The 27,500-nt window shown below is 40.1% G+C and overlaps 1 protein-coding gene and 2 long non-coding RNA genes across 3 annotated transcripts in view; 1 reads left to right on the top strand and 2 right to left on the bottom strand.

The window, feature by feature from the left end:
- The window catches only part of LOC310717023, a 4,786-nt gene extending 65 nt beyond the window's left edge, over positions 1 to 4,721 (bottom strand). The window contains exons 1-2 of the long non-coding RNA XR_014530730.1: positions 4,576 to 4,721; positions 1 to 575 (exon numbers count right to left, since the gene is read on the bottom strand). The exon at positions 1 to 575 is cut by the window's left edge and continues 65 nt beyond it. This is a non-coding gene — a long non-coding RNA (uncharacterized lncRNA). The remainder of the gene's footprint in view (positions 576 to 4,575) is intronic.
- LOC310717020 overlaps positions 1 to 22,283 on the top strand; it is a 37,365-nt gene extending 15,082 nt beyond the window's left edge. The window contains exon 2 of the long non-coding RNA XR_014530727.1: positions 22,071 to 22,283. This is a non-coding gene — a long non-coding RNA (uncharacterized lncRNA). The remainder of the gene's footprint in view (positions 1 to 22,070) is intronic.
- Positions 1 to 27,500, bottom strand: part of grhl2b (grainyhead-like transcription factor 2b) — a 41,472-nt gene that overhangs the window by 12,881 nt on the left and 1,091 nt on the right. The window contains exons 2-7 of the mRNA XM_083524479.1: positions 22,064 to 22,247; positions 19,772 to 19,839; positions 8,970 to 9,291; positions 6,992 to 7,047; positions 6,692 to 6,848; positions 5,330 to 5,441 (exon numbers count right to left, since the gene is read on the bottom strand). Coding sequence (XP_083380605.1) covers positions 5,330 to 5,441; positions 6,692 to 6,848; positions 6,992 to 7,047; positions 8,970 to 9,291; positions 19,772 to 19,839; positions 22,064 to 22,247 — 899 coding nt within the window. The remainder of the gene's footprint in view (positions 1 to 5,329; positions 5,442 to 6,691; positions 6,849 to 6,991; positions 7,048 to 8,969; positions 9,292 to 19,771; positions 19,840 to 22,063; positions 22,248 to 27,500) is intronic.

Genomic DNA, 27,500 nt, shown 5'->3' with positions numbered 1-27,500 from the left:
TATAAAAGATGGAGATCAGATGTTCGAGCTCAGGTTGGCGTCTGTAATAAACGCTGGCACGTTTCCTCTCCTGATAAACCGTATCTTTGAGAGTACACACTCCGCTTCCCACTTCAAAGTCACAGCTCACAAGCGATAAAAGGTTATCTGTGTTTTATTGCCTCTCGCGCCCGTTATTAGACAAACACTGCTCACACACACACACACACAAACACACACACACACACACACACACACACACACACACACACACACACACACACACACACACAAACACATAGACACACTTGGAGCCTGCCTGTCTCAGGGACACTCAGGGAAATTCTTCATAAATAATCCATAAATAAACCTTGATTTCTGTTACGAGTAATCAGATTCATGCTACTCTTCATTTCTGCTAGTTTTTATTTGCTTCCTGAACACTTTAAAGAATTAACATAAATAAATAAAGCCATCACAGAACATGAAAATCGGATCGCTTAGAGACGATTAGCTCAATACATTTCTAATACAAATTGTTGTTTACATAGCTAGATTGCTAATGTGGCTAGCATGCTAACGTAGCTAGTCAACTGCTTAAAACAATCATCTATTCTATTTGTATAAACACACACAGCTAGTTTACTCTGGTTTGCTTATGTTGGCTAAGGTTTTGCTAAAGTTTTGTTTCTTGCTAGCGTGAATGCTAAGATGTTGCGTGTACAGCCCACGCCCTACACCAGCTATTACTCTCCTTTTATGATTATTCCAGGTAAATTGTAGATATATATTTATGCTATGATTTTCTTTACTTCCTGTTGTTAAATTTGTGAAACGTAGATGATCGGAGCTGATAATAGTTGATCGTAGGTGATTGTAGCTGACACGTTTAGCTAGTTAATTATTATTATTTATTATTATTATTATTATTATTATTATTATTATTATATGAAGCAATGAAGCAGTGTGTTAAAAGGAAACGTGTTGTAAACAAACACCTTGTTGTCTATTTGTTTTTTTCATTTAAATGAATGGTGATGGATGTTTGTGCTTCAGTTAGATGTGTGGAGTTCCATCCTGATCCCCAGCCCAGGTTTTATCAAACACTTGTTCCCTTTCCCTCTTTCCAACACACCCCCACCCACACCCACACCCACACCCCCTGTCCTTTAGCTCGTCCTCCTCTTTGGATAAATGGAGCCATTCAGACGCAGGATCCTATGACACAGCCTCAGGGGCTGAGGAACAATCTGCTTCAACTGCTATTCAAATCTCATCTCAACTGGCCCAGGTGTCGTCTTTCACCCACTGTCACTTCAACTTCCATCTTCCTCTTCATCTCTAGCTCTACTACCACATCCACATCCACATCTACTACCACCTTTACATTCACCTCCATCTCCACCTCTGCCTCTACTACCACCTCCACATCTACCACCACCTCCATCTTCACCTCTACCTCTACTACCACCTCCACATTCACCTCCATCTCCACTTCTACCTCTACTACCACCTCCACATTCACCTCCATCTCCACTTCTACCTCTACTACCACCTTCACATTCACCTCCATCTCCACCTCTACCTCTACTACCACCTTCACATCTACTACGTCCTCCACATTCACCTCTATCTCCACCTCTACCTCTACTACCACCTCCACATTCACCTCCATCTCCACCTCTACCTCTACTACCACCTCCACATTCACCTCCATCTCCACCTCTACCTCTACTACCACCTCCACATTCACCTCCATCTCCACCTCTACCTCTACCACCACCTCCACATCTACTACGTCCTCCACATTCACCTCTATCTCCACCTCTACCTCTACTACCACCTCCACATTCACCTCCATCTCCACCTCTACCTCTACTACCACCTCCACATCTACTACGTCCTCCACATTCACCTCTATCTCCACCTCTACCTCTACTACCACCTCCACATTCACCTCCATCTCCACCTCTACCTCTACTACCACCTCCACATCTACTACGTCCTCCACATTCACCTCTATCTCCACCTCTACCTCTACTACCACCTCCACATTCACCTCCATCTCCACCTCTACCTCTACTACCACCTCCACATCTACTACGTCCTCCACATTCACCTCTATCTCCACCTCTACCTCTACTACCACCTCCACATTCACCTCCATCTCCACCTCTACCTCTACTACCACCTCCACATCTACCACCACCTCCATCTCCACCTCCACCTCTACCTCTACTACCACCTCCACATTCACCTCCATCTCCACCTCTACCTCTACTACCACCTCCACATCTACCACGTCCTCCACATTCACCTCCATCTCCACCTCTACCTCTACTACCACCTCCACATTCACCTCCATCTCCACCTCTACCTCTACCACCACCTCCACATCTACTACGTCCTCCACATTCACCTCTATCTCCACCTCTACCTCTACTACCACCTCCACATTCACCTCCATCTCCACCTCTACCTCTACTACCACCTCCACATCTACCACCACCTCCATCTCCACCTCCACCTCTACCTCTACTACCACCTCCACATTCACCTCCATCTCCACCTCTACCTCTACTACCACCTCCACATCTACTACCACCTCCACATTCACCTCCATCTCCACCTCTACCACCACCGTCACTTCCATTTCCAGTTATACCTCCATCAACACCTGCATTTCAAACCCTATCTGCACCTCTACCTCTTCTACCACCTTCACCTCTATCTCATCTCTACCTCTACATCTCATCCTCAGGAACTCTAAACTGAATATAATCCTGCCATTCACTTGTTCCTCCACTATTTGCTCCTCCCTGTTTCCTAACACAAACTCAGGGACGTTAAAGCTGATAATTACACCGTGTGACCTCCACCTGCCCTTAGACCAAACCCAGCCCTGCCCTTTTACCCCCTTTACCCCCCTTCCTTTATCCCCCCACCCCCAAAAGTCTAAACTAAATCTAAAATCACTTATAAGTCCAGATATGTGGGCGGGGCCATGACACGCGTCTTTTTCATACATAGTATTTTAGTTTTTCTTTATGATTTGCAGCAAATCAAAATTGATTCATCAATAAAATCTGTAAAAATGTTCTGTAGATGAACGAGGAGCGAAAAGGCGAATCAGAGGTGAAGTGCTGAAGGAACTGAGCTGATTTTTTTAAACTCTGAGTTTGTTTGGACTCTGATGCCCAGCGGGGGATTGGAGGAAACTACTTCCTCTTCATTCACCACAACACACGTAGACTTTAACGGACGCCATGTTACTCACCTGCACCGAGGCACAAAACAACACACACACACACACACACACAGTGTTACAAAAAGTATTCAGTCACCAGACTCTGCTTTTTCATACAAAGTTAGAGGACGTGTGTGTGTGTGTGTGTGTGTGTAGGACGTCTTTGGTTGCAGGAGCATAAAAATTTCCCTTCACTTAAACCAGGAGACCTGAACCTGTTCCAGCATGACACAATAACCAGCTCCATGAAGATCTGCTGTCCATGGGTTCGAACTCTATGAATGTGAACGCTGAGTGAACCCCAGGAATCTCCTCACCTTCTCTCCTACATCACTACCTGACTTTACTAACACCTATCTTCCTTCCTTTTTTCTCACACACACACACACACACACACACACACACACACACACACACACACACACACACACACTCACACACTTCTTTTTTTGCTGGAAAATAAAAAACAGTCTAACATGCTGCAGCCCCTGTGTACGCGTGCGTGTGTTTGTGCGCTTGTGTGTGTGTGTGTGTGTGTGTGTGTGTGTCTGTAAGGGTGTATATGTGTGTGTGTTTGTGTGTGTGTGTGTGTGTGTGTGTGTGTGTGTGTGTGTGTGTGTGTGTGTGTGTGTGTGAGCGTAACAGAGAGAATATGAAAAGAAGAATGAATGAGGGCTGAAAAACTGGGGCTTGTTCTGACAAAGAGAGGAATGTCCCACTGCATGTGCTCACGTGTGTGTGTGTGTGTGTGTGTGTGTGTGTGTGTGTGTGTGTGTGTGTGTGTGTGTGTGTGTGTTTGTGTGTGTAGCGGTGTAAATGGTTAACCCCGAGCAGTGGTTATGTTAGCGTTCGTCCCAACATACATTAACCCCGAAGTTCGCTTCACCTTCCGGGTCTAGAATAAAATCATTCCTGCTAACTTGCTAACTACTGACTAGCCACCGTTAGCTTAGCTTTCTATACCAAAACTACAAGCTCAGCTAGCTGCTAAACCAGTGTAAAGCTAGTCAGCGAGTTATATCTCTCCTCTAGCAACTAGCTACCGGCCTTAATAGTCAATTCAATTCATGTTTATTTGTATTGCGCTTTTAACAATGAACATTGTCTCAAAGCAGCTTTATACTGATAATGTGCTGATAAAGAATAATTAAGTTTGTTCTTTATAAGTAATATATATATATATATATATATATATATATATATATATATATATATATATATATATATATATATATATAAAGTGTATAACACCTAATTAACTGTTAATTAGCTTGCTAGCAAAGCGAGCTAGTAGTTCTTTACATATATTTTGCAATTAATAAGCTGAGTTGCTAGTCTGCTAGCAACACAGCACATGTTTTCGAATGCACTTAATAAAAACATAGCATTAACCTCTTTGCTAACAGTTTTCCAAATATCTACAAAACACAGTAGTTTAGCTAAAGCTATTGACTAGCCAGCAACTCAGCCTAGCATAGATTACTGGCATGTACATGCTTACCCTGACTTTACGTTTCTCTCTAGCGACTAGCTACTGAGGATTTTGCTATTATTTTCCTGTAACTAGCGTGTAGAGTGTAAATATTACAGTGGCTCACGCAAAAGCGAATTTTAGCTAAAGGATTTCTATGCTAGCATTCTCCAGTAACCCGCACTTGTAAGCTAACATATGTTTAGCTAGTTATTTCGTCACTACATTTTAACATTCTACATTAACATCGATTTAACAAGTTATTATTATTTTAATATAGGAATCTTGCAAACTTGTTTCACAGAGCCGTTAGCTAACCAGCATTTCCAAATAGTCTGAAGTAGCTTATGTTACCTTGATAACTTGCTAACATTAACCTCATGTTTGCTAGTCAATTTAAATGAACTATTTCCTAACATATAATTGCTATGTCATTACCATTAGCTGCTTGCTAACTTAGCATTATCTACCTAGCTTATTAACAACTAACACTAGCTGACATAGGAACGATTAGCTACCAATTTAGAATTTAATACTAGCTATCTTAGCTAACCCTAACTAGCTAACTCTCTTTTTGCTAACATATACAATCATCGTCATGTGTATTGAATATATATGTATGAGGACGTTACCGATGTCAAGGACACGCTGCTTAGCCGTGTGCTGGCGCGAGTGCCAATACCTCCAGTACTTCAGCTGTTCATCTCGGTTCTTATCTTCACTGAACACCACCATGACGACGCTCTGAGGGGAAGAAGGTAAGGAGAGAGGGGAAAAAATGCATAGACACAGAAACAGGGGGGATAAATGGAGGGATAAAGAGATGGACAGATAATGAGATATAGAGATGGATGGAGGAACGGAGGGAAAGAGAAAGGGATGGTGGGAAGGATAAGGGATGGATAGATAAATAGGTTGATGGGATGAAGGGAAGAATAGAGGGATGAAGGGATGGAGGGATTGAGGCATAAAGAGTTTAATGGATGGAGAGATTGAGCGATGAAAAATTGGATGGAGGGATAGAGAGATGAAGGGATGGAGGAATGGATGGAGGGATGAAGAGATGGATAAAGAGATTGATGATGAATTTGCTGCTGCTGCTGCTGATGATGATGGTGATGATGATGATGATGATGATGGTGGTGATGAATGTGGGTGTGATGATGATGGTGGTGATGATGATGATGGTGATGATGATGGTGGTGATGAATGTGGGTGTGATGATGATGATGGTGATGAATGTGGCGGTGATGATTATGAATGTAATGATATTGATAATAGTGATGATGATGTGATGGGGTGAATAGTAAAGATGATGGTGATAATGGTAATGTTGATGATTATGGTGCTGATGATGATGATAATGATTATGATGAATCTGGTGATTATGATGATGATGATTTTGATGATGATTAATGTGGTGATTTTTATGATGATGATGGTGGTGGTGAGGATGATGATGAATGTGGTGATTTTTATGATGATGTTAATGATGATGATGGTGGTGGTGGTGAGGATGATGATGATGATGATGATGATGATGGTGATCATGGTGATGATTATAAATGTGGTGATTTTTATAATGATGATGATGTTGATAATGATGATGGTGATGGCAGTGAGGATAAAGATGATAATGATGATGATGATGGTGATTGCGGTGGTGATGGTGGTGATGATGGCAGTAAGGATGATGATGATAGTGATGATGATGGAGATGGCAAAGAGGATGATGATGATGATGATGATGGTAATGATAATTATGATGAATCTGGTGATTTTGTTGATGATGATGGTGATGGAGGTGATGTTGATAATGTTGGTGATGGCAGTGAGGATGATGATGATGATGATAGCGGTGAGGATGATAATAATGATGGTGATGGTGGTGATGATGATGAATGTGGTGATGTTAATGAGATGTTGATGATGATGATGGTGATAGTGTTGATCATAATAAATGATAATGATAAATGGATAGTGCTCTTCCTCACCCGCACTTTGCTGATGGGGTGTCTCAGGCGCTTGCTGCTGCTCGTCTCGTTCAGTGTCACAGCGTAAAACTGTCCCTTATTCAGGTAACTCATTGGCCCCTCACCCTGCTTCTGTCTCAGAGACCTCGTGGCATCCAAAGTGTACTGGAACGTGTCTCTGTCCAACCAAACACACCACTTTATTTCAGAAACACACACACAGGCTCTTCAGGCTTCCTCCTTCTCAGAGCCTAATGATATGTGATTAGATGTTAGCTAAACCTTCTCTTGCAACTACTTCATACTGTTGCTGATACTCACATGTTTGATTGCTCAAAGATGAACTCGTTGGCTCCGAGTGATGAGGGACGATATTTCTGTAAAACATTATATAAATATTGTAAGTGTTTATAAATGCACTAGATAACTGTTTGTCTGTGTATAAAAGTGTGTGAGAGTGTGTGAGAGTGTGTAAGACCATGTATAGGTGTGTATAGAAGTGTGTAGAAGTGTATAGGAGTAGGTGGGAGTGTGTAAGAGAGTATACAGTCTATAGGTGTGTGTAGGCGTGTATAAAAGTGTATGAGAGTGTGTTGGAGTGTGTAATAGTGTATAAGAGTGTGTAGGAGTGTGTAAGAGTTTGTAGGAGTGTGTAAGAGTGTAAAACAATGTATAGGTGTGTGTAGAAGTGTGTAGAAGTGTATAGGAGTAGGTGGGAGTGTGTAAGAGAGTATAACAGTCTATAGGTGTATGTAGGAGTATGTAAGAGTGTATAAGAGTGTAAAACAATGCAGAGGCGTGTAGGAGTGTATAAGAGTGTATAACAATGTATAGGTGTGTATGAGTGTATAACCGTGTACAGGAGTGTGTAAGAGTGTATAGGAGTGTGTAGGAGTGTATAGGAGTGTATAGGAGTGTGAAGGAGTGTATAACAGTGTGTAGGAGTGTGAAGTAGTGTGTAAGCACGTATAACAGTGTATAGGAGTGTGTAGAAGTGTGTTAGAGTGTATGAGTGTGTAGTAGTGTGTAAGAGTGTATTACAGGGTACAAGCATTAGTAGGACTGTGTAAGACTGTGAAGCAGTGTGTGAGTGTGTATTAGTGTGTGTGTGTGTGTGTGTGTGTGTGTGTGTGTGTGTGTGTGTGTGTGTGTGTATAGGAATGTGAGTGAGTGTGAGTAAGTGTATAAAAGTGTGTGTAAGTGTGTGAGTGTGTGTAAGTGTGTGTGAGTGTATAGGAGTGTGTGTGAATGTGTGTGATTGTATAGGGGAGTGTGTGTGTGTGTGAATGAGTGTGTGTAAGTGTACATACGTGTGTATTAGTGTATACGAGTGTGAATGTGTGTATAAGTGTGTGTGAGTGTAAATAAGTGTGTATGAGTGTATAGGATGTGAGTGTGTGTATGAGTGTGTGTAAGTGTAAATAAGTGTGAGTGTGTATGAGTGTTTAGGATGTGAGTGTGTGTAAGAGTGTGTGTGAGTGTAAATAAGTGTGAATGTGTGTATGAGTGTGAGTGTGTGTATGAGTGTGGGTAAGGGTAAATATTTGTGTGAGTGTATAGGGGTTTAAGAGTGTGTATGAGTGTGTGGGTATGTGTGTGAGGGTAGAGACTTGTTAGTGTGTGTGTGTGTGTGTGTGTGTGTGTGTGTGTGTGTGTGTGTGTGTGTGTGTGTGTGTGTGAGTGTGTGTATGAGTGTGTGTGAGTGTAAATGATTGTGTATGAGTTTATAGGAGTGTGAGTGTGTGTTTGAGTGTGTGTGGATGTAAATAAATATGTGTAATTGTATAGGAGTGTGAGTGTGTGTATAAGTGTGAGTGTATGAGTGTGTGTAAGTGTAAATATGTGTGTGAGTGTATAGGGGTTTGAGAGTGTGTATGAGTGTGTGTGTATGTGAATAGGAGTGTGTGTGTGAATGTGTGTGAATGTATAGGAGTGTGAGTGAGTGTAAATAAATGTGTATGAGTATAAAGGAGTGTATGAGTGTGTCTATGAGTGTATGAGAGTGTAAGTGTGTGTGTGTGTGTGTGTGTGTGTGTGTGTGTGTGTGTGTGTGTGAGTATAAATAAGTGTGTATGAGAGTATGGGTGTGTAAGTGTGTGTGTGTGTGTGTGTGTGTGTGTGTGTGTGTGTGTGTGTGTGTATGTGTGTGTGTGTATAAATAAGTATGTATGAGTGTATGGGTGTGTGTGTGTGTGTGTGTGTGTGTGTGTGTGTGTGTGTGTGTGAGTATAAATAAGTGTGTATGAGTGTATGGGTGTGTGAGTGTGTGTGAGTGTGTGAATGCGTGTTAGTGTATCACCTCAGCAGTGGAGTCCTCGTCATCGTAAGTGCTATCAGGGCTGCTGCGCTGTGTGTCTCTGCCATACTCATTGTGATCGGTGCTCAGTGTGTGTGTGTTCTGCTCGTACACTGCCCTCGCCTGCTCCTCGCTCTCACTGCGGTACTGAAGGTTGGAGGTCATGAAGACGGGAGCGTACACCTCAGCCTTCACTGTGCCCACGGGACCACCGTCCACAAAACCGTCCCGCTTCGACTCATGAGACTCGCTGCTCAGAGAAAGATTCACCGGAACAGACTTCAACACCTGCACGTGATTATCTACTGATGGGGGGTCAGTTACGCTGCACACACACACACACACACACACACACACACAAATATATTATACACACTTTATACACTACTCATTTCACATTCACAATTTATTCTGCATGATGGAAGTGTATGGAAGTGTATACGTGTGAACAGGTGTGTATATGAGCATATAGTGGTGTATAGGAGTGTATAGGAGTATATAAGAGTGTATATGAGTATATAGGACTGTAAAAGTGTGTACATAAGTGTGTTATAGTGTATAAGAGTGTATAGGAGTGTACAGGAGTGTGTTATAGTGTATAAGAGTGTATAGGAGTGTACAGGAGTATACAAGAGTGTACAGAAGTGTACAGGAGTGTGTTATAGTGTATAAGAGTGTATAGGAGTGTACAGGAGTGTACAGGACTGTGTTATAGTGTATAAGAGTGTACAGGAGTGTACAGGAGTGTACAGGAGTGTGTTATAGTGTATAAGAGTGTATAGGAGTGTACAGGAGTGTACAGGAGTGTGTTATAGTGTATAAGAGTGTATAGGAGTGTACAGGAGTGTACAGGAGTGTGTTATAGTGTATAGGAGTGTTATAGTGTTTAGGACTGTACATGAGTGTTTTAGTTTATAGGAGTGTACAGGAGTGTTTTAGTGTATTGGAGTGGTGTTGGTGGTGGTGTTGGTGGTGATTTCCTAATACTCACCTTTTCTCCTGTCCCTCCGACTTTTCTACCACTTTACTGATAGGCAGAACTCATGTATAGGGGTGTGTAGGGATGTGTATAAGTACATAAAAGTTTATAGGAGTGTGTTAGAGTGTACAGGAGTGTATATGAGTGTGTAAAAGTGTATAGTAGTGTATAGCAGTGTGTAAAAGAGTGTATAGTAGTGTATAGCAGTGTGTAAGAGTGTATAGGAGTTGTGATGACAGGGTCTGGAGAGACATCTGCCCCCAGGACTACGCGCTGAATACGACTGTAAATGGGGTGCTGAACGGACAGCGATCGTTCAGAAAGCGTGGAAAGCAAGCGAACAAGTGACAGAAGGGAGTCACACGGCAATTGACACACGACTGGTGCCAGATTAAGCACACAGCTGCTGCGGAGGAAAGCTCGGTCCGAACCTCACTCATAAAACATATCTCTCAGATTTTTCCCCACAGGCAGCAGCATCAGCTCCAGGAGCAAGGATTGAAGAAGCTGCTGAGCCCAACCACACGCCTGCCTCAGACAGCCCCAGGTCCCTGAGTCCTAACTTTTTCCACACACCTTTACAGACCCACCCTTATGCACACATGCACAGCCACGTTTGTACAGGAAACAGAATAAACACGAGTTTGCACCCTATTTTTCAGCCTATCGTCTATGTGCTTAGCCTGCCGCAGCCCTGAGGTGCTACAAAGTGTTTAAGTGTATAGGAGTGTGTTACAGTGTGTACGAGTGTATAGAAGTGTACAGGAGTGTGTTATAGTGTATAGGAGTGTACAGGAGTGTGTTATAGTGTATAGGAGTTTACAGGAGTGTTATAGTGTATAGTAGTGTATAGGAGTGTGTTATAGTGTATAGGAGTGTACAGGAGTGTTATAGTGTATAGGAGTTTATAGGAGTGTATATAAGTGTACAGAAGTGTGTTATAGTGTATAGTAGTGAACAGGAGTGTTTTAGTGTATAGGAGTGTACATGAGTGTGTTATAGTGTATAAGAGTGTATATAAGTGTACAGGAGTGTGTTATAGTGTATAAGAGTGTATAGGAGTGTAAAGGAGTGTGTTATAGTGTATAGGAGTGTACAGGAGTGTTATAGTGTATAGGAGTGTATATAAGTGTACAGGAGTGGTATAGTGTATAGGAGTGTATAGGAGTGTATATAAGTGTACAGGAGTGTGTTATATTGTATAGGAGTGTACAGGAGTGTTATAGTGTGTAAGCGTGTATAGGAGTGTATATAAGTGTACAGGAGTGTGTTATAATGTATAGGAGTGTACAGGAGTGTTATAGTGTATAGGAGTGTATATAAGTGTACAGGAGTGTGTTATATTGTATAGGAGTGTACAGGACTGTTATAGTGTATAGGAGTGTATATGAGTGTATATAAGTGTACAGGAGTGTGTTATAGTGTATAGGAGTGTATATGAGTATATATAAGTGTACAGGAGTGTGTTATAGTGTATAGGAGTGTACAGGAGTGTTTTAGTGTATAGGAGTGTGTAGAGGTATACTGAAGTGTATAGGAGTGTGTAAGGATATATTGAAGTGTATATGAGTGTGTAAGGGAGTATTGAAGTGTATAGGAGTGTGAAGGGGTGTATTGAAGTGTATAGGAGTGTGTAAGGATATATTGAAGTGTATATAAGTGTGTACGGATATATTGAAGTGTATATGAGTGTGTAAGGGAGTATTGAAGTGTATAGGAGTGTGTAAAGGTGTATTGAAGTGTATAGGAGTGTGTAAGGATATATTGAAGTGTATATAAGTGTGTAAGGATATATTGAAGTGTATATAAGTTTGTAAGGGTATATTGAAGTGTATATGAGTGTGTAAGGGTGTATTGAAGTGTATAGGAGTGTGTAAGGGTATATTGAAGTGTATAGGAATGTGTAAGGGTGTATTGAAGTGTATAGGAGTGTGTAAGGGTATATTGAAGTGTATAGGAGTGTGTAAGGGTATATTGAAGTGTATAGGAGTATGAAGGGGTGTATTGAAGTGTATAGGAGTGTGTAAGGGTGTATTGAAGTGTATAGGAGTGTGAAGGGGTGTATTGAAGTGTATAGGAGTGTGTTAGGGTGTATTGAAGTGTATAGGAGTGTGTAAGGGTGTATTTACGTGTGTAGGAGTGTGTAAGGGTGTATTGAAGTGTATAGGAGTGTGTAAGGGTATATTGAAGTGTATAGGAGTGTGTAAGGGTGTATTGAAGTGTATAGGAGTGTGAAGGGGTGTATTGAAGTGTATAGGAGTGTGTAAGGGTGTATTGAAGTGTATAGGAGTGTGTAAGGGTGTATTGAAGTGTATAGGAGTGTGTAAGGGTGTATTGAAGTGTATAGGAGTGTGTAAGGGTGTATTGAAGTGTATAGGAGTGTGTAAGGGTGTATTGAAGTGTATAGGAGTTTGTAAGGGTGTATTGAAGTGTATTGGCGTGTGAAGGGATGTATTGAAGTGTATATGAGTGTGTAAGGGTGTATTGAAGTATATAGGAGTGTGTAAGGGTGTATTGAAGTATATAGGAGTGTGTAAGGGTGTATTGAAGTGTATAGGAGTGTGTAAGGGTGTATTGAAGTGTATAGGAGTGTATATGAGTATATATAAGTGTACAGGAGTGTGTTATAGTGTATAGGAGTGTACAGGAGTGTTTTAGTGTATAGGAGTGTGTAGAGGTATACTGAAGTGTATAGGAGTGTGTAAGGATATATTGAAGTGTATATGAGTGTGTAAGGGAGTATTGAAGTGTATAGGAGTGTGAAGGGGTGTATTGAAGTGTATAGGAGTGTGTAAGGATATATTGAAGTGTATATAAGTGTGTAAGGATATATTGAAGTGTATATGAGTGTGTAAGGGAGTATTGAAGTGTATAGGAGTGTGTAAAGGTGTATTGAAGTGTATAGGAGTGTGTAAGGATATATTGAAGTGTATATAAGTGTGTAAGGATATATTGAAGTGTATATAAGTGTGTAAGGGTATATTGAAGTGTATATGAGTGTGTAAGGGTGTATTGAAGTGTATAGGAGTGTGTAAGGGTATATTGAAGTGTATAGGAGTGTGTAAGGGTGTATTGAAGTGTATAGGAGTATGAAGGGGTGTATTGAAGTGTATAGGAGTGTGTAAGGGTGTATTGAAGTGTATAGGAGTGTGAAGGGGTGTATTGAAGTGTATAGGAGTGTGTTAGGGTGTATTGAAGTGTATAGGAGTGTGTAAGGGTGTATTTACGTGTGTAGGAGTGTGTAAGGGTGTATTGAAGTGTATAGGAGTGTGTAAGGGTATATTGAAGTGTATAGGAGTGTGTAAGGGTGTATTGAAGTGTATAGGAGTGTGAAGGGGTGTATTGAAGTGTATAGGAGTGTGTAAGGGTGTATTGAAGTGTATAGGAGTGTGTAAGGGTGTATTGAAGTGTATAGGAGTGTGTAAGGGTGTATTGAAGTGTATAGGAGTGTGTAAGGGTGTATTGAAGTGTATAGGAGTGTGTAAGGGTGTATTGAAGTGTATAGGAGTGTGTAAGGGTGTATTGAAGTGTATTGGCGTGTGAAGGGATGTATTGAAGTGTATATGAGTGTGTAAGGGTGTATTGAAGTATATAGGAGTGTGTAAGGGTGTATTGAAGTATATAGGAGTGTGTAAGGGTGTATTGAAGTGTATAGGAGTGTGTAAGGGTGTATTGAAGTGTATAGGAGTGTGTAAGGGTGTATTGAAGTGTATATGAGTGTGTAAGGGTGTATTGAAGTATATAGGAGTGTGTAAGGGTGTATTGAAGTGTATAGGAGTGTGAAGGGGTGTATTGAAGTGTATAGGAGTATGAAGGGGTGTATTGAAGTGTATAGGAGTGTGTAAGGGTGTATTGAAGTGTATAGGAGTGTGAAGGGGTGTATTGAAGTGTATAGGAGTGTGTTAGGGTGTATTGAAGTGTATAGGAGTGTGTAAGGGTGTATTTACGTGTGTAGGAGTGTGTAAGGGTGTATTGAAGTGTATAGGAGTGTGTAAGGGTATATTGAAGTGTATAGGAGTGTGTAAGGGTGTATTGAAGTGTATAGGAGTGTGAAGGGGTGTATTGAAGTGTATAGGAGTGTGTAAGGGTGTATTGAAGTGTATAGGAGTGTGTAAGGGTGTATTGAAGTGTATAGGAGTGTGTAAGGGTGTATTGAAGTGTATAGGAGTGTGTAAGGGTGTATTGAAGTGTATAGGAGTGTGTAAGGGTGTATTGAAGTGTATAGGAGTGTGTAAGGGTGTATTGAAGTGTATTGGCGTGTGAAGGGATGTATTGAAGTGTATATGAGTGTGTAAGGGTGTATTGAAGTATATAGGAGTGTGTAAGGGTGTATTGAAGTATATAGGAGTGTGTAAGGGTGTATTGAAGTGTATAGGAGTGTGTAAGGATATATTGAAGTGTATATAAGTGTGTAAGGATATATTGAAGTGTATATGAGTGTGTAAGGGAGTATTGAAGTGTATAGGAGTGTGTAAAGGTGTATTGAAGTGTATAGGAGTGTGTAAGGATATATTGAAGTGTATATAAGTGTGTAAGGATATATTGAAGTGTATATAAGTGTGTAAGGGTATATTGAAGTGTATATGAGTGTGTAAGGGTGTATTGAAGTGTATAGGAGTGTGTAAGGGTATATTGAAGTGTATAGGAGTGTGTAAGGGTGTATTGAAGTGTATAGGAGTGTGTAAGGGTATATTGAAGTGTATAGGAGTGTGTAAGGGTATATTGAAGTGTATAGGAGTGTGTAAGGGTGTATTGAAGTGTATAGGAGTGTGTAAGGGTATATTGAAGTGTATAGGAGTGTGTAAGGGTGTATTGAAGTGTATAGGAGTATGAAGGGGTGTATTGAAGTGTATAGGAGTGTGTAAGGGTGTATTGAAGTGTATAGGAGTGTGAAGGGGTGTATTGAAGTGTATAGGAGTGTGTTAGGGTGTATTGAAGTGTATAGGAGTGTGTAAGGGTGTATTTACGTGTGTAGGAGTGTGTAAGGGTGTATTGAAGTGTATAGGAGTGTGTAAGGGTATATTGAAGTGTATAGGAGTGTGTAAGGGTGTATTGAAGTGTATAGGAGTGTGAAGGGGTGTATTGAAGTGTATAGGAGTGTGTAAGGGTGTATTGAAGTGTATAGGAGTGTGTAAGGGTGTATTGAAGTGTATAGGAGTGTGTAAGGGTGTATTGAAGTGTATAGGAGTGTGTAAGGGTGTATTGAAGTGTATAGGAGTGTGTAAGGGTGTATTGAAGTGTATAGGAGTGTGTAAGGGTGTATTGAAGTGTATTGGCGTGTGAAGGGATGTATTGAAGTGTATATGAGTGTGTAAGGGTGTATTGAAGTATATAGGAGTGTGTAAGGGTGTATTGAAGTATATAGGAGTGTGTAAGGGTGTATTGAAGTGTATAGGAGTGTGTAAGGGTGTATTGAAGTGTATAGGAGTGTGTAAGGGTGTATTGAAGTGTATATGAGTGTGTAAGGGTGTATTGAAGTATATAGGAGTGTGTAAGGGTGTATTGAAGTGTATAGGAGTGTGAAGGGGTGTATTGAAGTGTATAGGAGTGTGTAAGGGTGTATTGAAGTGTATTGGCGTGTGAAGGGATGTATTGAAGTGTATATGAGTGTGTAAGGGTGTATTGAAGTGTATAGGAGTGTGTAAGGGTGTATTGAAGTGTATAGGAGTGTGTAAGGGTGTATTAAAGTGTATTGGCGTGTGAAGGGATGTATTGAAGTGTATATGAGTGTGTAAGGGTGTATTGAAGTATATAGGAGTGTGTAAGGGTGTATTGAAGTGTATATGAGTGTGTAAGGGTGTATTGAAGTATATAGGAGTGTGTAAGGGTGTATTGAAGTGTATAGGAGTGTGTAAGGGTGTATTGAAGTGTATAGGAGTGTGTTAGGGTGTATTGAAGTGTATAGGAGTGTGTAAGGGTGTATTTACGTGTGTAGGAGTGTGTAAGGGTGTATTGAAGTGTATAGGAGTGTGTAAGGGTATATTGAAGTGTATAGGAGTGTGTAAGGGTGTATTGAAGTGTATAGGAGTGTGAAGGGGTGTATTGAAGTGTATAGGAGTGTGTAAGGGTGTATTGAAGTGTATAGGAGTGTGTAAGGGTGTATTGAAGTGTATAGGAGTGTGTAAGGGTGTATTGAAGTGTATAGGAGTGTGTAAGGGTGTATTGAAGTGTATAGGAGTGTGTAAGGGTGTATTGAAGTGTATAGGAGTGTGTAAGGGTGTATTGAAGTGTATTGGCGTGTGAAGGGATGTATTGAAGTGTATATGAGTGTGTAAGGGTGTATTGAAGTATATAGGAGTGTGTAAGGGTGTATTGAAGTATATAGGAGTGTGTAAGGGTGTATTGAAGTGTATAGGAGTGTGTAAGGGTGTATTGAAGTGTATAGGAGTGTGTAAGGGTGTATTGAAGTGTATATGAGTGTGTAAGGGTGTATTGAAGTATATAGGAGTGTGTAAGGGTGTATTGAAGTGTATAGGAGTGTGAAGGGGTGTATTGAAGTGTATAGGAGTGTGTAAGGGTGTATTGAAGTGTATTGGCGTGTGAAGGGATGTATTGAAGTGTATATGAGTGTGTAAGGGTGTATTGAAGTGTATAGGAGTGTGTAAGGGTGTATTGAAGTGTATAGGAGTGTGTAAGGGTGTATTAAAGTGTATTGGCGTGTGAAGGGATGTATTGAAGTGTATATGAGTGTGTAAGGGTGTATTGAAGTATATAGGAGTGTGTAAGGGTGTATTGAAGTGTATATGAGTGTGTAAGGGTGTATTGAAGTATATAGGAGTGTGTAAGGGTGTATTGAAGTGTATAGGAGTGTGTAAGGGTGTATTGAAGTGTATAGAAGTGTGTAAGGGTGTATTGAAGTGTATTGGCGTGTGTAAGGGTGTATTGAAGTGTATATGAGTGTGTAAGGGTGTATTGAAGTGTATAGGAGTGTGTAAGGGTGTATTGAAGTGTATAGGAGTGTGTAAGGGATGTATTGAAGTGTATAGGAGTGTGTAAGGGATGTATTGAAGTGTATAGGAGTGTGTAAGGGTGTATTGAAGTATATAGGAGTGTGTAAGGGTGTATTGAAGTGTATAGGAGTGTGTAAGGGTGTATTGAAGTGTATAGGAGTGTGTAAGGGTGTATTGAAGTATATAGGAGTGTGTAAGGGTGTATTGAAGTGTATAGGAGTGTGTAACGGTGTATTGAAGTATATAGGAGTGTGTAAGGGTGTATTGAAGTGTATAGGAGTGTGTAAGGGTGTATTGAAGTATATAGGAGTGTGTAAGGGTGTATTAAAGTGTATAGGAGTGTGTTAGGGAGTATTGAAGTGTATATGAGTGTGTAAGGGTGTATTGAAGTGTATAGGAGTGTGTAAGGGATGTATTGAAGTGTATAGGAGTGTGTAAGGGATGTATTGAAGTATATAGGAGTGTGTAAGGGTGTATTGAAGTGTATAGGAGTGTGTAAGGGATGTATTGAAGTATATAGTAGTGTGTGTAAGGGTGTATTGAAGTGTATAGGAGTGTGTAAGGGTGTATTGAAGTGTATAGGAGTGTGTAAGGGTGTATTAAAGTGTATTGGCGTGTGAAGGGATGTATTGAAGTGTATATGAGTGTGTAAGGGTGTATTGAAGTATATAGGAGTGTGTAAGGGTGTATTGAAGTGTATATGAGTGTGTAAGGGTGTATTGAAGTATATAGGAGTGTGTAAGGGTGTATTGAAGTGTATAGGAGTGTGTAAGGGTGTATTGAAGTGTATAGAAGTGTGTAAGGGTGTATTGAAGTGTATTGGCGTGTGTAAGGGTGTATTGAAGTGTATATGAGTGTGTAAGGGTGTATTGAAGTGTATAGGAGTGTGTAAGGGTGTATTAAAGTGTATAGGAGTGTGTAAGGGATGTATTGAAGTGTATAGGAGTGTGTAAGGGATGTATTGAAGTGTATAGGAGTGTGTAAGGGTGTATTGAAGTATATAGGAGTGTGTAAGGGTGTATTGAAGTGTATAGGAGTGTGTAAGGGTGTATTGAAGTGTATAGGAGTGTGTAAGGGTGTATTGAAGTATATAGGAGTGTGTAAGGGTGTATTGAAGTGTATAGGAGTGTGTAACGGTGTATTGAAGTATATAGGAGTGTGTAAGGGTGTATTCAAGTGTATAGGAGTGTGTAAGGGTGTATTGAAGTATATAGGAGTGTGTAAGGGTGTATTAAAGTGTATAGGAGTGTGTTAGGGAGTATTGAAGTGTATATGAGTGTGTAAGGGTGTATTGAAGTGTATAGGAGTGTGTAAGGGATGTATTGAAGTATATAGGAGTGTGTAAGGGTGTATTGAAGTGTATAGGAGTGTGTAAGGGTGTATTGAAGTGTATAGGAGTGTGTAAGGGTGTATTGAAGTGTATAGGAGTGTGTAAGGGTGTATTGAAGTGTATAGGAGTGTGTAAGGGTGTATTAAAGTGTATTGGCGTGTGAAGGGATGTATTGAAGTGTATATGAGTGTGTAAGGGTGTATTGAAGTATATAGGAGTGTGTAAGGGTGTATTGAAGTGTATATGAGTGTGTAAGGGTGTATTGAAGTATATAGGAGTGTGTAAGGGTGTATTGAAGTGTATAGGAGTGTGTAAGGGTGTATTGAAGTGTATAGAAGTGTGTAAGGGTGTATTGAAGTGTATTGGCGTGTGTAAGGGTGTATTGAAGTGTATATGAGTGTGTAAGGGTGTATTGAAGTGTATAGGAGTGTGTAAGGGTGTATTGAAGTGTATAGGAGTGTGTAAGGGATGTATTGAAGTGTATAGGAGTGTGTAAGGGATGTATTGAAGTGTATAGGAGTGTGTAAGGGTGTATTGAAGTATATAGGAGTGTGTAAGGGTGTATTGAAGTGTATAGGAGTGTGTAAGGGTGTATTGAAGTGTATAGGAGTGTGTAAGGGTGTATTGAAGTATATAGGAGTGTGTAAGGGTGTATTGAAGTGTATAGGAGTGTGTAACGGTGTATTGAAGTATATAGGAGTGTGTAAGGGTGTATTGAAGTGTATAGGAGTGTGTAAGGGTGTATTGAAGTATATAGGAGTGTGTAAGGGTGTATTAAAGTGTATAGGAGTGTGTTAGGGAGTATTGAAGTGTATATGAGTGTGTAAGGGTGTATTGAAGTGTATAGGAGTGTGTAAGGGATGTATTGAAGTGTATAGGAGTGTGTAAGGGATGTATTGAAGTATATAGGAGTGTGTAAGGGATGTATTGAAGTGTATAGGAGTGTGTAAGGGATGTATTGAAGTATATAGGAGTGTGTAAGGGTGTATTGAAGTGTATAGGAGTGTGTAAGGGATGTATTGAAGTATATAGTAGTGTGTGTAAGGGTGTATTGAAGTGTATAGGAGTGTGTAAGGGTGTATTGAAGTGTATAGGAGTGTGTAAGGGATGTATTGAAGTGTATAGGAGTGTGTAAGGGTGTATTGAAGTGTATTGGCGTGTGAAGGGATGTATTGAAGTGTATATGAGTGTGTAAGGGTGTATTGAAGTGTATAGGAGTGTGTAAGGGTGTATTGAAGTGTATAGGAGTGTGTAAGGGTGTATTGAAGTGTATTGGCGTGTGAAGGGATGTATTGAAGTGTATATGAGTGTGTAAGGGATGTATTGAAGTATATAGGAGTGTGTAAGGGATGTATTGAAGTGTATAGGAGTGTGTAAGGGATGTATTGAAGTGTATAGGAGTGTGTAAGGGTGTATTGAAGTGTATAGGAGTGTGTAAGGGATGTATTGAAGTGTATAGGAGTGTGTAAGGGTGTATTGAAGTGTATTGGAGTGGTGTTGGTGGTGGTGTTGGTGGTGGTGTTGGTGGTGATTTCCTAATACTCACCTTTTCTCCTGTCCCTCTGTCTCTTCTACCACTTTACTGATAGGCAGAACTCGCTTATCTTTAGGAACCTGAATCACACATCAGACCTGAGATCAGACACCAACATCACAGACGGGACACTGACAGTAGGTGTATGTGTGTATATGTGTGTGTATATGTGTGTGTATATGTGTGTGTGTGTGTGTGTGTGTGTGTGTGTGTGTTTGTGTGTGTGTGTGTGTGTGTGTGTGTGTGTGTGTGTGTTTCAGACTTTGCCATATCCGGATACCAGTAATTAGCCCTGCAGTTTGTGTGTGTGTGTGTGTGTGTGTGTGTGAGTGTGAGTGTGTTTATGTGTGTGTGTGTGTGTGTGTGTGTGTGTGTGTGTGTGTGTGAGTGTGTTTGTGTGTGTGAGTGTGTTTATGTATGTGTTTGTTTATGTGTGTGTGTATGTGTGTGTGTGTGTGTGTATGTGTGTGTGTGTGAGTGTGTTTATGTATGTGTTTGTTTATGTGTGTGTGTGTGTGTGTGTGTGTGTGTGTGTGTGTGTGTGTGTGTGTGTGTGTGGGAGTGTGTTTATATATGTGTTTGTTTATGTGTGTGTGTGTGTGTGTGTGTGTGTGTGTGTGTGTGTGTGTTTTATTGTGTCTATGTGTGTGAGCAGATAACTGGAGTAGACACTAGACAGGAAGTAGTAGAGAAACAGGAGGAAGTTTGAGACGTTCAGTTCTTTCTCTGATTTAAATACTGGTGTTGTTCCTGTTCCAGTCACATCAATGTGACTTGTCCAACAACCAGTACGTAAATACCACTGTACCACAACACACACACACACACACACACACATGACAATTTGCATCTCAATGCATGGCCAACGATACAATACGTTATATTCAAGTTTGTTTCTATTGCTCTTTTCACAACACACATCGTCTCAAAGCAGCTTTACAGAATGTAACAGTGAAGGTGAACGGTGTGTGTTTATCCCTGATGATGAAGACTGGGGAGACTGTGGTGAAAGAAAAACTACCTTAGATGTTATGAGGAAGAAACCTTGAAAGGAACCAGACTCAAAAGCAGAACCTCATCCTCATTTGGGTGACATCAAGAGTGTGATTATAGTCTTTAAACACTACAGAACACTGGAGAGTGAGTGAGAACTAACATGAGCACTGGAGTGTGTGATTATGACTGATGATCTTTTTACAGTCTTTTACAGTCAGATCAGATTATGGAACCAGGAGCTACTGAGCAACTCATAAAATAGCTCAACATCTGAGATCATCACAGATCCAACACCAGCTTCTCCATGCCAGAGCCTTTAAACACTCAAAGAGGTCCAGTGTCCAAACTCCACATGAAGTGGGATCTAAATGGCACTGGTACGTCTCTAGATTGTTCCGGATGCATGCTGGGTCGGCATCTACTTCTTTAAAGGTCCATAATCTTCATACAGTGGGACGTGACTGGAGCTGGAGCAACCTCAGGATGCCTCGGGATGGGTCATAGATACACAGGAAGCAGCTACTAATGTGATACGATACGATTTCTTCCTGTTATCATGCAGTGTGATCCGATTTCCATTTGATTCAACACAATGTGTTTCAACGGAAAAGAATCTGATGCTCTGCAATGCAATCTGGTACAAAAAGTTCACTTTAATTCAGACAGACAGCAAATAATCAATCGACTTAAATACCTTCTTCCCGTGGGCTCACCACCTGCAGGAGGGACCGTAAGGGACGGTGCTGTGAGGATTGGGCAGCAGTCGAAGGCGGGGGTCTGCTTAGACTGCTGCCCCCGCGACCCGAATTACGGATAAGCGGGAGAAAATGAATGAATGAATGACCTTCTGACTGCTAACACATGGCCGTTTTCACCCTTTGTTTCACACGCCTTTGTAGTGCAAAAAATAAATAAAAAATTTAAAGATTAAATAAAACCAGATGTTCTTCTCCTGTTGTGTCGGCAGGAAGTTACAGCTCTGCCTCTGCCATGTTAATCTGTATTCTATGTGACTCTCAGGACACGCCAGGGTCTCCGTAGTGTTGTGATACGTCATGTTCACGTAGCAGCAGTAGCGGTTTTAAACCGGTTAGCGACGAGAAATGGATCTACATATCAAATATTGGTAAGTATAGGTAAAGTAAAGAACATCTACTCATAATTATATAGAAATAAATTGTTTTTTTTAACCAACGCAAATATGTTCAAAACAATACAACGCGACACAAATGCCAACTTGTATCTGATGCACACTTTTTCATGTCTGTGTGTGTGTGTGTGTGTGTGTGTGTGTGTGTGTGTTCTGACCTTGTAGTACTCGTACAGCAGTCCCAGAGCAGCAGCACTGTCCTCGTCCCCGTTGATGCTCATCATGGCTTTAGTAGCTGCAGTGAGCGGATTCTCCAGGTACGACCTCCACGCCTCATCTTCACTGGTGTACGATCGACGCCCATGTAGGGGATCATTAGGGACCACCACCACCAGTCTCTTACTGTTTCACACACACACACACACACACACACACACACACAATAAAACTGTTATAACTGTTGCTGTACTACAGTAATGATTATTGATGAAGTCGAGTCTCTCTCTCTCTTTATATTATATATAATATAACAATACAATTATTGTTAATATAATGCTTTTGAAATGTAAAGATTTTGAAAAGTTTGTCAGACAACAAAAAAATGTATAGCCAAAATATTCTATAAAAATGACTAAATAAAAAAAACCCTGCGTAATATAGACTGTTTAAAAAATAGTGTTTTTTTATATGCTTGAGCCCTAAAATCACTGTTTCCAATTATTGTAAGTAAATAATAAATGAGTAAATCTACAATTTTTAAGTCAAAAAGTGATAATTTTGTACTGTAAATACAGTGAAGAGTCAAAAAAAGTATATCTTTATAAAGTTTTATAAAGTAATTTAATGGTTGGTACTTCTTTTTTTTTTAATTGGGGGAAAAGTTTTCTGTTTAAAAACATGCAGAATATAAATTGTTTACCAATAATTTTTTTTTTTAATTAAAGGTAAGAAATATCTTTTAAACTTTATGAAATTCTTAAAAACAAAGAATTTAGAATTTAGATTTGAAGTTTTAATGCATAAAAAAATAGAAATGAAAGAAATCCAAACTAAACCATTTGTTTTAAAAGATAATGGAAAAATGTGATCAAATTAAATTACATTTAGTTTTTTTAGTTTTTTAAGTAGAAAAAAAAAAAAAATAGGCAGAAATAAAATAAAAGTCAGACGTTGGTTTAAAAGTGAGCAAATTTGAAAATGTGACTGAAAATAATTGTGAAATAATTTTATATTTTAAAATTTGTTTTTTAAAAAGAAAATATTAATAAGGCAAGCAAAATAAAATATATAAATATATGCGCAAAAAAATGTGAATTTAATTAAATGCTGATATAAAACTTTGCTCACTTTTCTAAATTCTTGAATATTTCTGTAAAAATATAGAGTTTGTAAAAAAAAATATTTAAGTAAAAATATGACTAAAGTAAAAAACATCAATCTGTAACACTTTTGCACACCTCCACTAATCACATGTAACTTCCTGTTTATTTCCCCGCCCCCTTTATAACACAACACAACAACAATTTTTGCTTTTGCTAAGGCTATATACAGTATACATATACACACACACACACACACATGCACACACACACACACACACACGCACATAAGCCATATCTGATCCATCTTTATGTAAATGAAGCTGCTGCACCAACAGACCTGCTCAGCTTCCTTACTTCTGTTTTTGCTCTGTGTGTGTGTGTGTGTGTGTGTGTGTGTGTGTGTGTGTGTGTGTGTGTGTGTGTGTCTGCATGTGTTTGTTTTAATTCTCATTAATACGCTTATCTTATCTGAGCCACACTGTGGATTTGATCTCACACACACTCCGAGGTTAAACCAACACAACACACGTGTTTCATAAAAATACAGATATAGAATGAGTGGTAAGATCATATCACACACACACACACACACACACACACACACACACACACACAAGGAGCTTCATTGAGCTCTGTGTGTACTGTATAGTTTGAGTTCTGATTGGTCAGAAGGTGCTGAAAGACCTTGGACAGCGACTCGGGCAGCATCGTGGGTCGCTCTTATTGTTTCCATAGCAACGGGAGTCCCGTGTGAGGAAGTCCTTATATGCTGTATCTCCACTGTAGAGCAGGTCCAGAGGAAACCCGAAACCTCGCAAGTTTCAGGTCTTCAGTTAGGAATTAGATGCTCCTGAAGGGTTTTACTGCATAGAACATTAATGAGAACTATAAAGCCTTCAAACCCCTCACAGCTAAAGGCTGGATCTAACCTCCTTCATCCACGTTCTCACTGAGGAACACTGCACTGATATAAAAAATACAAACACAAATCAATGTTCTTTAAAGGTTCTTTATGACTTCTAAGGGGGTTTTATAGGTTTTTATGGGCTTTTCAAGGGTCCTTTTTCATGGTTCTTAAAGAGTTCTTCAGGGGTTCTTTATCATTTATGGTATTTGGCAAGGTTTTACTCTGAGCCTTGGTGGTAGATGGTAAAGTTCTGCACAGATTATTTAACACAAGCATTTCCCACAAACAAAGAACAGCCTGGAAGAGCCCTGTAGAGTTCCCGTGTGGATCCATAGCTGAGGGTCTGTGCAGTGTAAAGAGCTTCTGTGTGAAATCTTTAGCTTTTAAAGTGTTTTTAAGGATTTATTGGTGTATTTAATATTCTAGTTAATCAGGAAACACTCAGCTGTAGGGTTCTGTGTAGATCCTTCAATAGAGCCTCATTACCAACTAAATCATCCTGAGTGTCCTCACACCACAGCCTTTTACAGCACAACATCCCTTTATAATGATGTTCACAGGAACAAACAAGTTTCTTATGTTATAGCAGCTATAAATGCTCTTTTCTGAAGGTTCAACACAGAACCCTTTTCACAGGAACCTAAGGAACACTAAGCTGTGCGCTCTCTAAGGTACAAAACATCGAATTTAACAATAAATAAAATACAACGTGCCGTGCTTTAATGAATAAATACGTGTCATGGTTGGTGACATCGCTGTGGTGTGACATTCTGTTTGTGTGTGTGTGTGTGTGTGTGTGTGTGTGTGAGTGTGTGAGAGAGACAGAGAGAGTGGTTGATGTTTCATCTTTTTTTTTGTTGTTGATTCGAGGCGTTTTGTGAGGAGATTAAATGCAGGTGCAGACAAACTTTCACCCGAATCCCCTGAGCACTGAAGGGTTAGAGAAGATCACAGGACGCTTCTGATCTAAAACCAGGCGTAAACACACCCACCGCACACACACCAGGATCTCTACAAAGTCACATACACACCTGGTCATGAACACAAGCAGCTAGGATCATCTGAGCGCTCCTCAAAACACACATCACCAACGGTTCGAGTGACAGGCTGAGGTCACTGATTCACTGATTCACTGATTCACTGATTCACTGATTCAGAGCAGTGAAAAGTCGGAGTTTATCCCAAAGCTTCAGAGCAAAATGAATTTATGATCCAACCTGAAGTGGGAAAGACTGTGAGTGTTGAATTTGTCTGAGCCAATCAGAGCATGAAACAAAGTTAAGCTCCACCCACCCAGTGATTCAAACCATTTAATTGCATTAAAAAAAAACACATAAAGTTGCTGTGTGCTGATTTAGATTTTTCGCTGGAGAAATATGTGTTCTTATCTCATCCAAAAAAGTTTTTTACTCAGAAACATATCAGGAAACACTTAGATACACAGCCATCCATCTAGAGGAACAAACGAAGAACCTGTGAAAAAAATCTGAATATTTCAGAGTTTCAGAGACACACAAGGTTAACCCAAAGTCACAATGGCTTTTAAAGTCCTCCAGTGCTTCCATGTGGGCATAAAACCCATAAACACACTCTGCATGAGGGCATACGCATCATTAATCACCAAGCGCTCGAGAACCGTCAGCTCGTTTCACCCCATAACCATCAGATAAGGAGCTGAGAGCGGCCTGGAGAGTGGACGAGTAAACCATTAATAAGAGGAAGAAACAAAATGTCACTCCGGAGAGCTCTGATACGTTCTTTCTCCTGATCCACACTCAGAACAACGTAGGACCCTGAAGAGTTCTTCAGCTGTTCCTCTAACCTGTAAGAATCCTATAAAGAACCTGATCAAGAACCTTTTTTTGAAGCTAAGAATGAATTCCACCTGATTTAAAGTTCACCTGATGATCTGTCTTCATTTCAACACCCAAAACTGGGCAGAGGTTTTTACACTAGTTCTTGGTTCCTCGGTGGTTCTTTAAGGTTTCACTGGGTAAATAATGGTTCCACTTAGAACCCTTTCTTTCAGAGGGTCCATGTTCTTTAAAGGTACTTTATGGTTCTTTTGAGTTTTTTTGTCAGTTCTTTTGAGGTTCCTGAGGGGGTTTAGACGTTCTTATGGGTTCTTTATGTTTTTTAAGGGTTCTTTATGTGTTTTATAAGGAATATTAATGGGCTCTTTAGGGAAGCTTTTTTATGGTTCTTAAAGAGTTCTTTAAGGGTTCTTTTGGATCTGCACTGTGCCTTTTAAACAGGTTGGGTTTGATATCTGTTCTGATGGAGAAACTCTCCGCTCTGGGGTTCCACACAGAACCGAGGGGAAAAAAAGCCCTAAAACTGGTATACGTGCTTAATCTATTCTTTTCTCCAGAAGATAAGAGTTCTTCTTGAAACCTTGGTAGTAGATGGTAAAGTTCTGCACAGAACATTTACCACAAGCGTTTCCCAAAAAACCCAGCCAGGAAGAGCCCTGTAGAGATCCCGTGTGGATCCACAGCTGCAGGTTCTGTGCAATGCTTTTAAAGTGTCTTTAAGGATTTATTGGTGTATTTAATATTCTCCTTAATCAGGAAACACTCAGCTGTAGGGTTCTGTGTAGATCCTTCGAAAGCGCCTCATTACCCATTAGTGTTTTCTTCTTCTCACACCACAGCCTTTTACAGCACAACATCGCTTTTATCCCTTTATAATGATGTGGAATGTCATGGAATGTTCTGAGAATGAGCGAGTTGATGCTCTTGTTGATGTTATAGCAGCTATAAACGCTCTTTCCCTCACCATCTTCTCTTTATTCTCACTCATTATGTCCTGAGTCCACGCCTGTGTCCTGGAGCTGTCGAAAAACTCAAAGCTACAGCTTCACCTCTGAAACTGGAGACTCCTTCCGTTTCCAAATCTCTTTATTATCCGGATGCTGTAGACGTAATGGTGAACGAGCCGTTACTATGGAAACTATAACCCATCAGAAGGAGTGTGTTGAAATAAACCTGTGCCGCTGTTGTAGACATTTAATCACCACATTCCGTCTAATCAGGATCCAGAACATGGTATCGGACTTCGCTGAGATCCGATTTACGGCGATCTGATCAACGTTAATGTAAAAAATTATAAATCGATGAAAAATATTCATAATTTCTAAAAATCGTAATCATTAATAAATTCATTCAAATCATTGTCACTTTGTCAAAAAAAAAAAGGCAGTAATGTGAGTGAATAAACCCCACCTGCCTTGTATTATTCCCTCATTATGAAGGGTTAATCAAGCGTTATTACGGTGTAATGATGTTTCACGACATTATAGCGGGATGAATAAAACACGTCAACAATCGAAAATTTCAGGATGACGTCATAAAAAACAGAGAGAGAGAGAGAGAGAGAGAGAGAGAGAGAGAGAGAGAGAGAGAGAAAACATTATTATTATTATTA

Source organism: Silurus aristotelis, assembly GCF_946808225.1.
Source record: "Silurus aristotelis genome assembly, chromosome: 21".
NCBI lineage: Eukaryota > Metazoa > Chordata > Actinopteri > Siluriformes > Siluridae > Silurus > Silurus aristotelis.
This window is presented reverse-complemented; position numbering and strand designations above follow the sequence as displayed.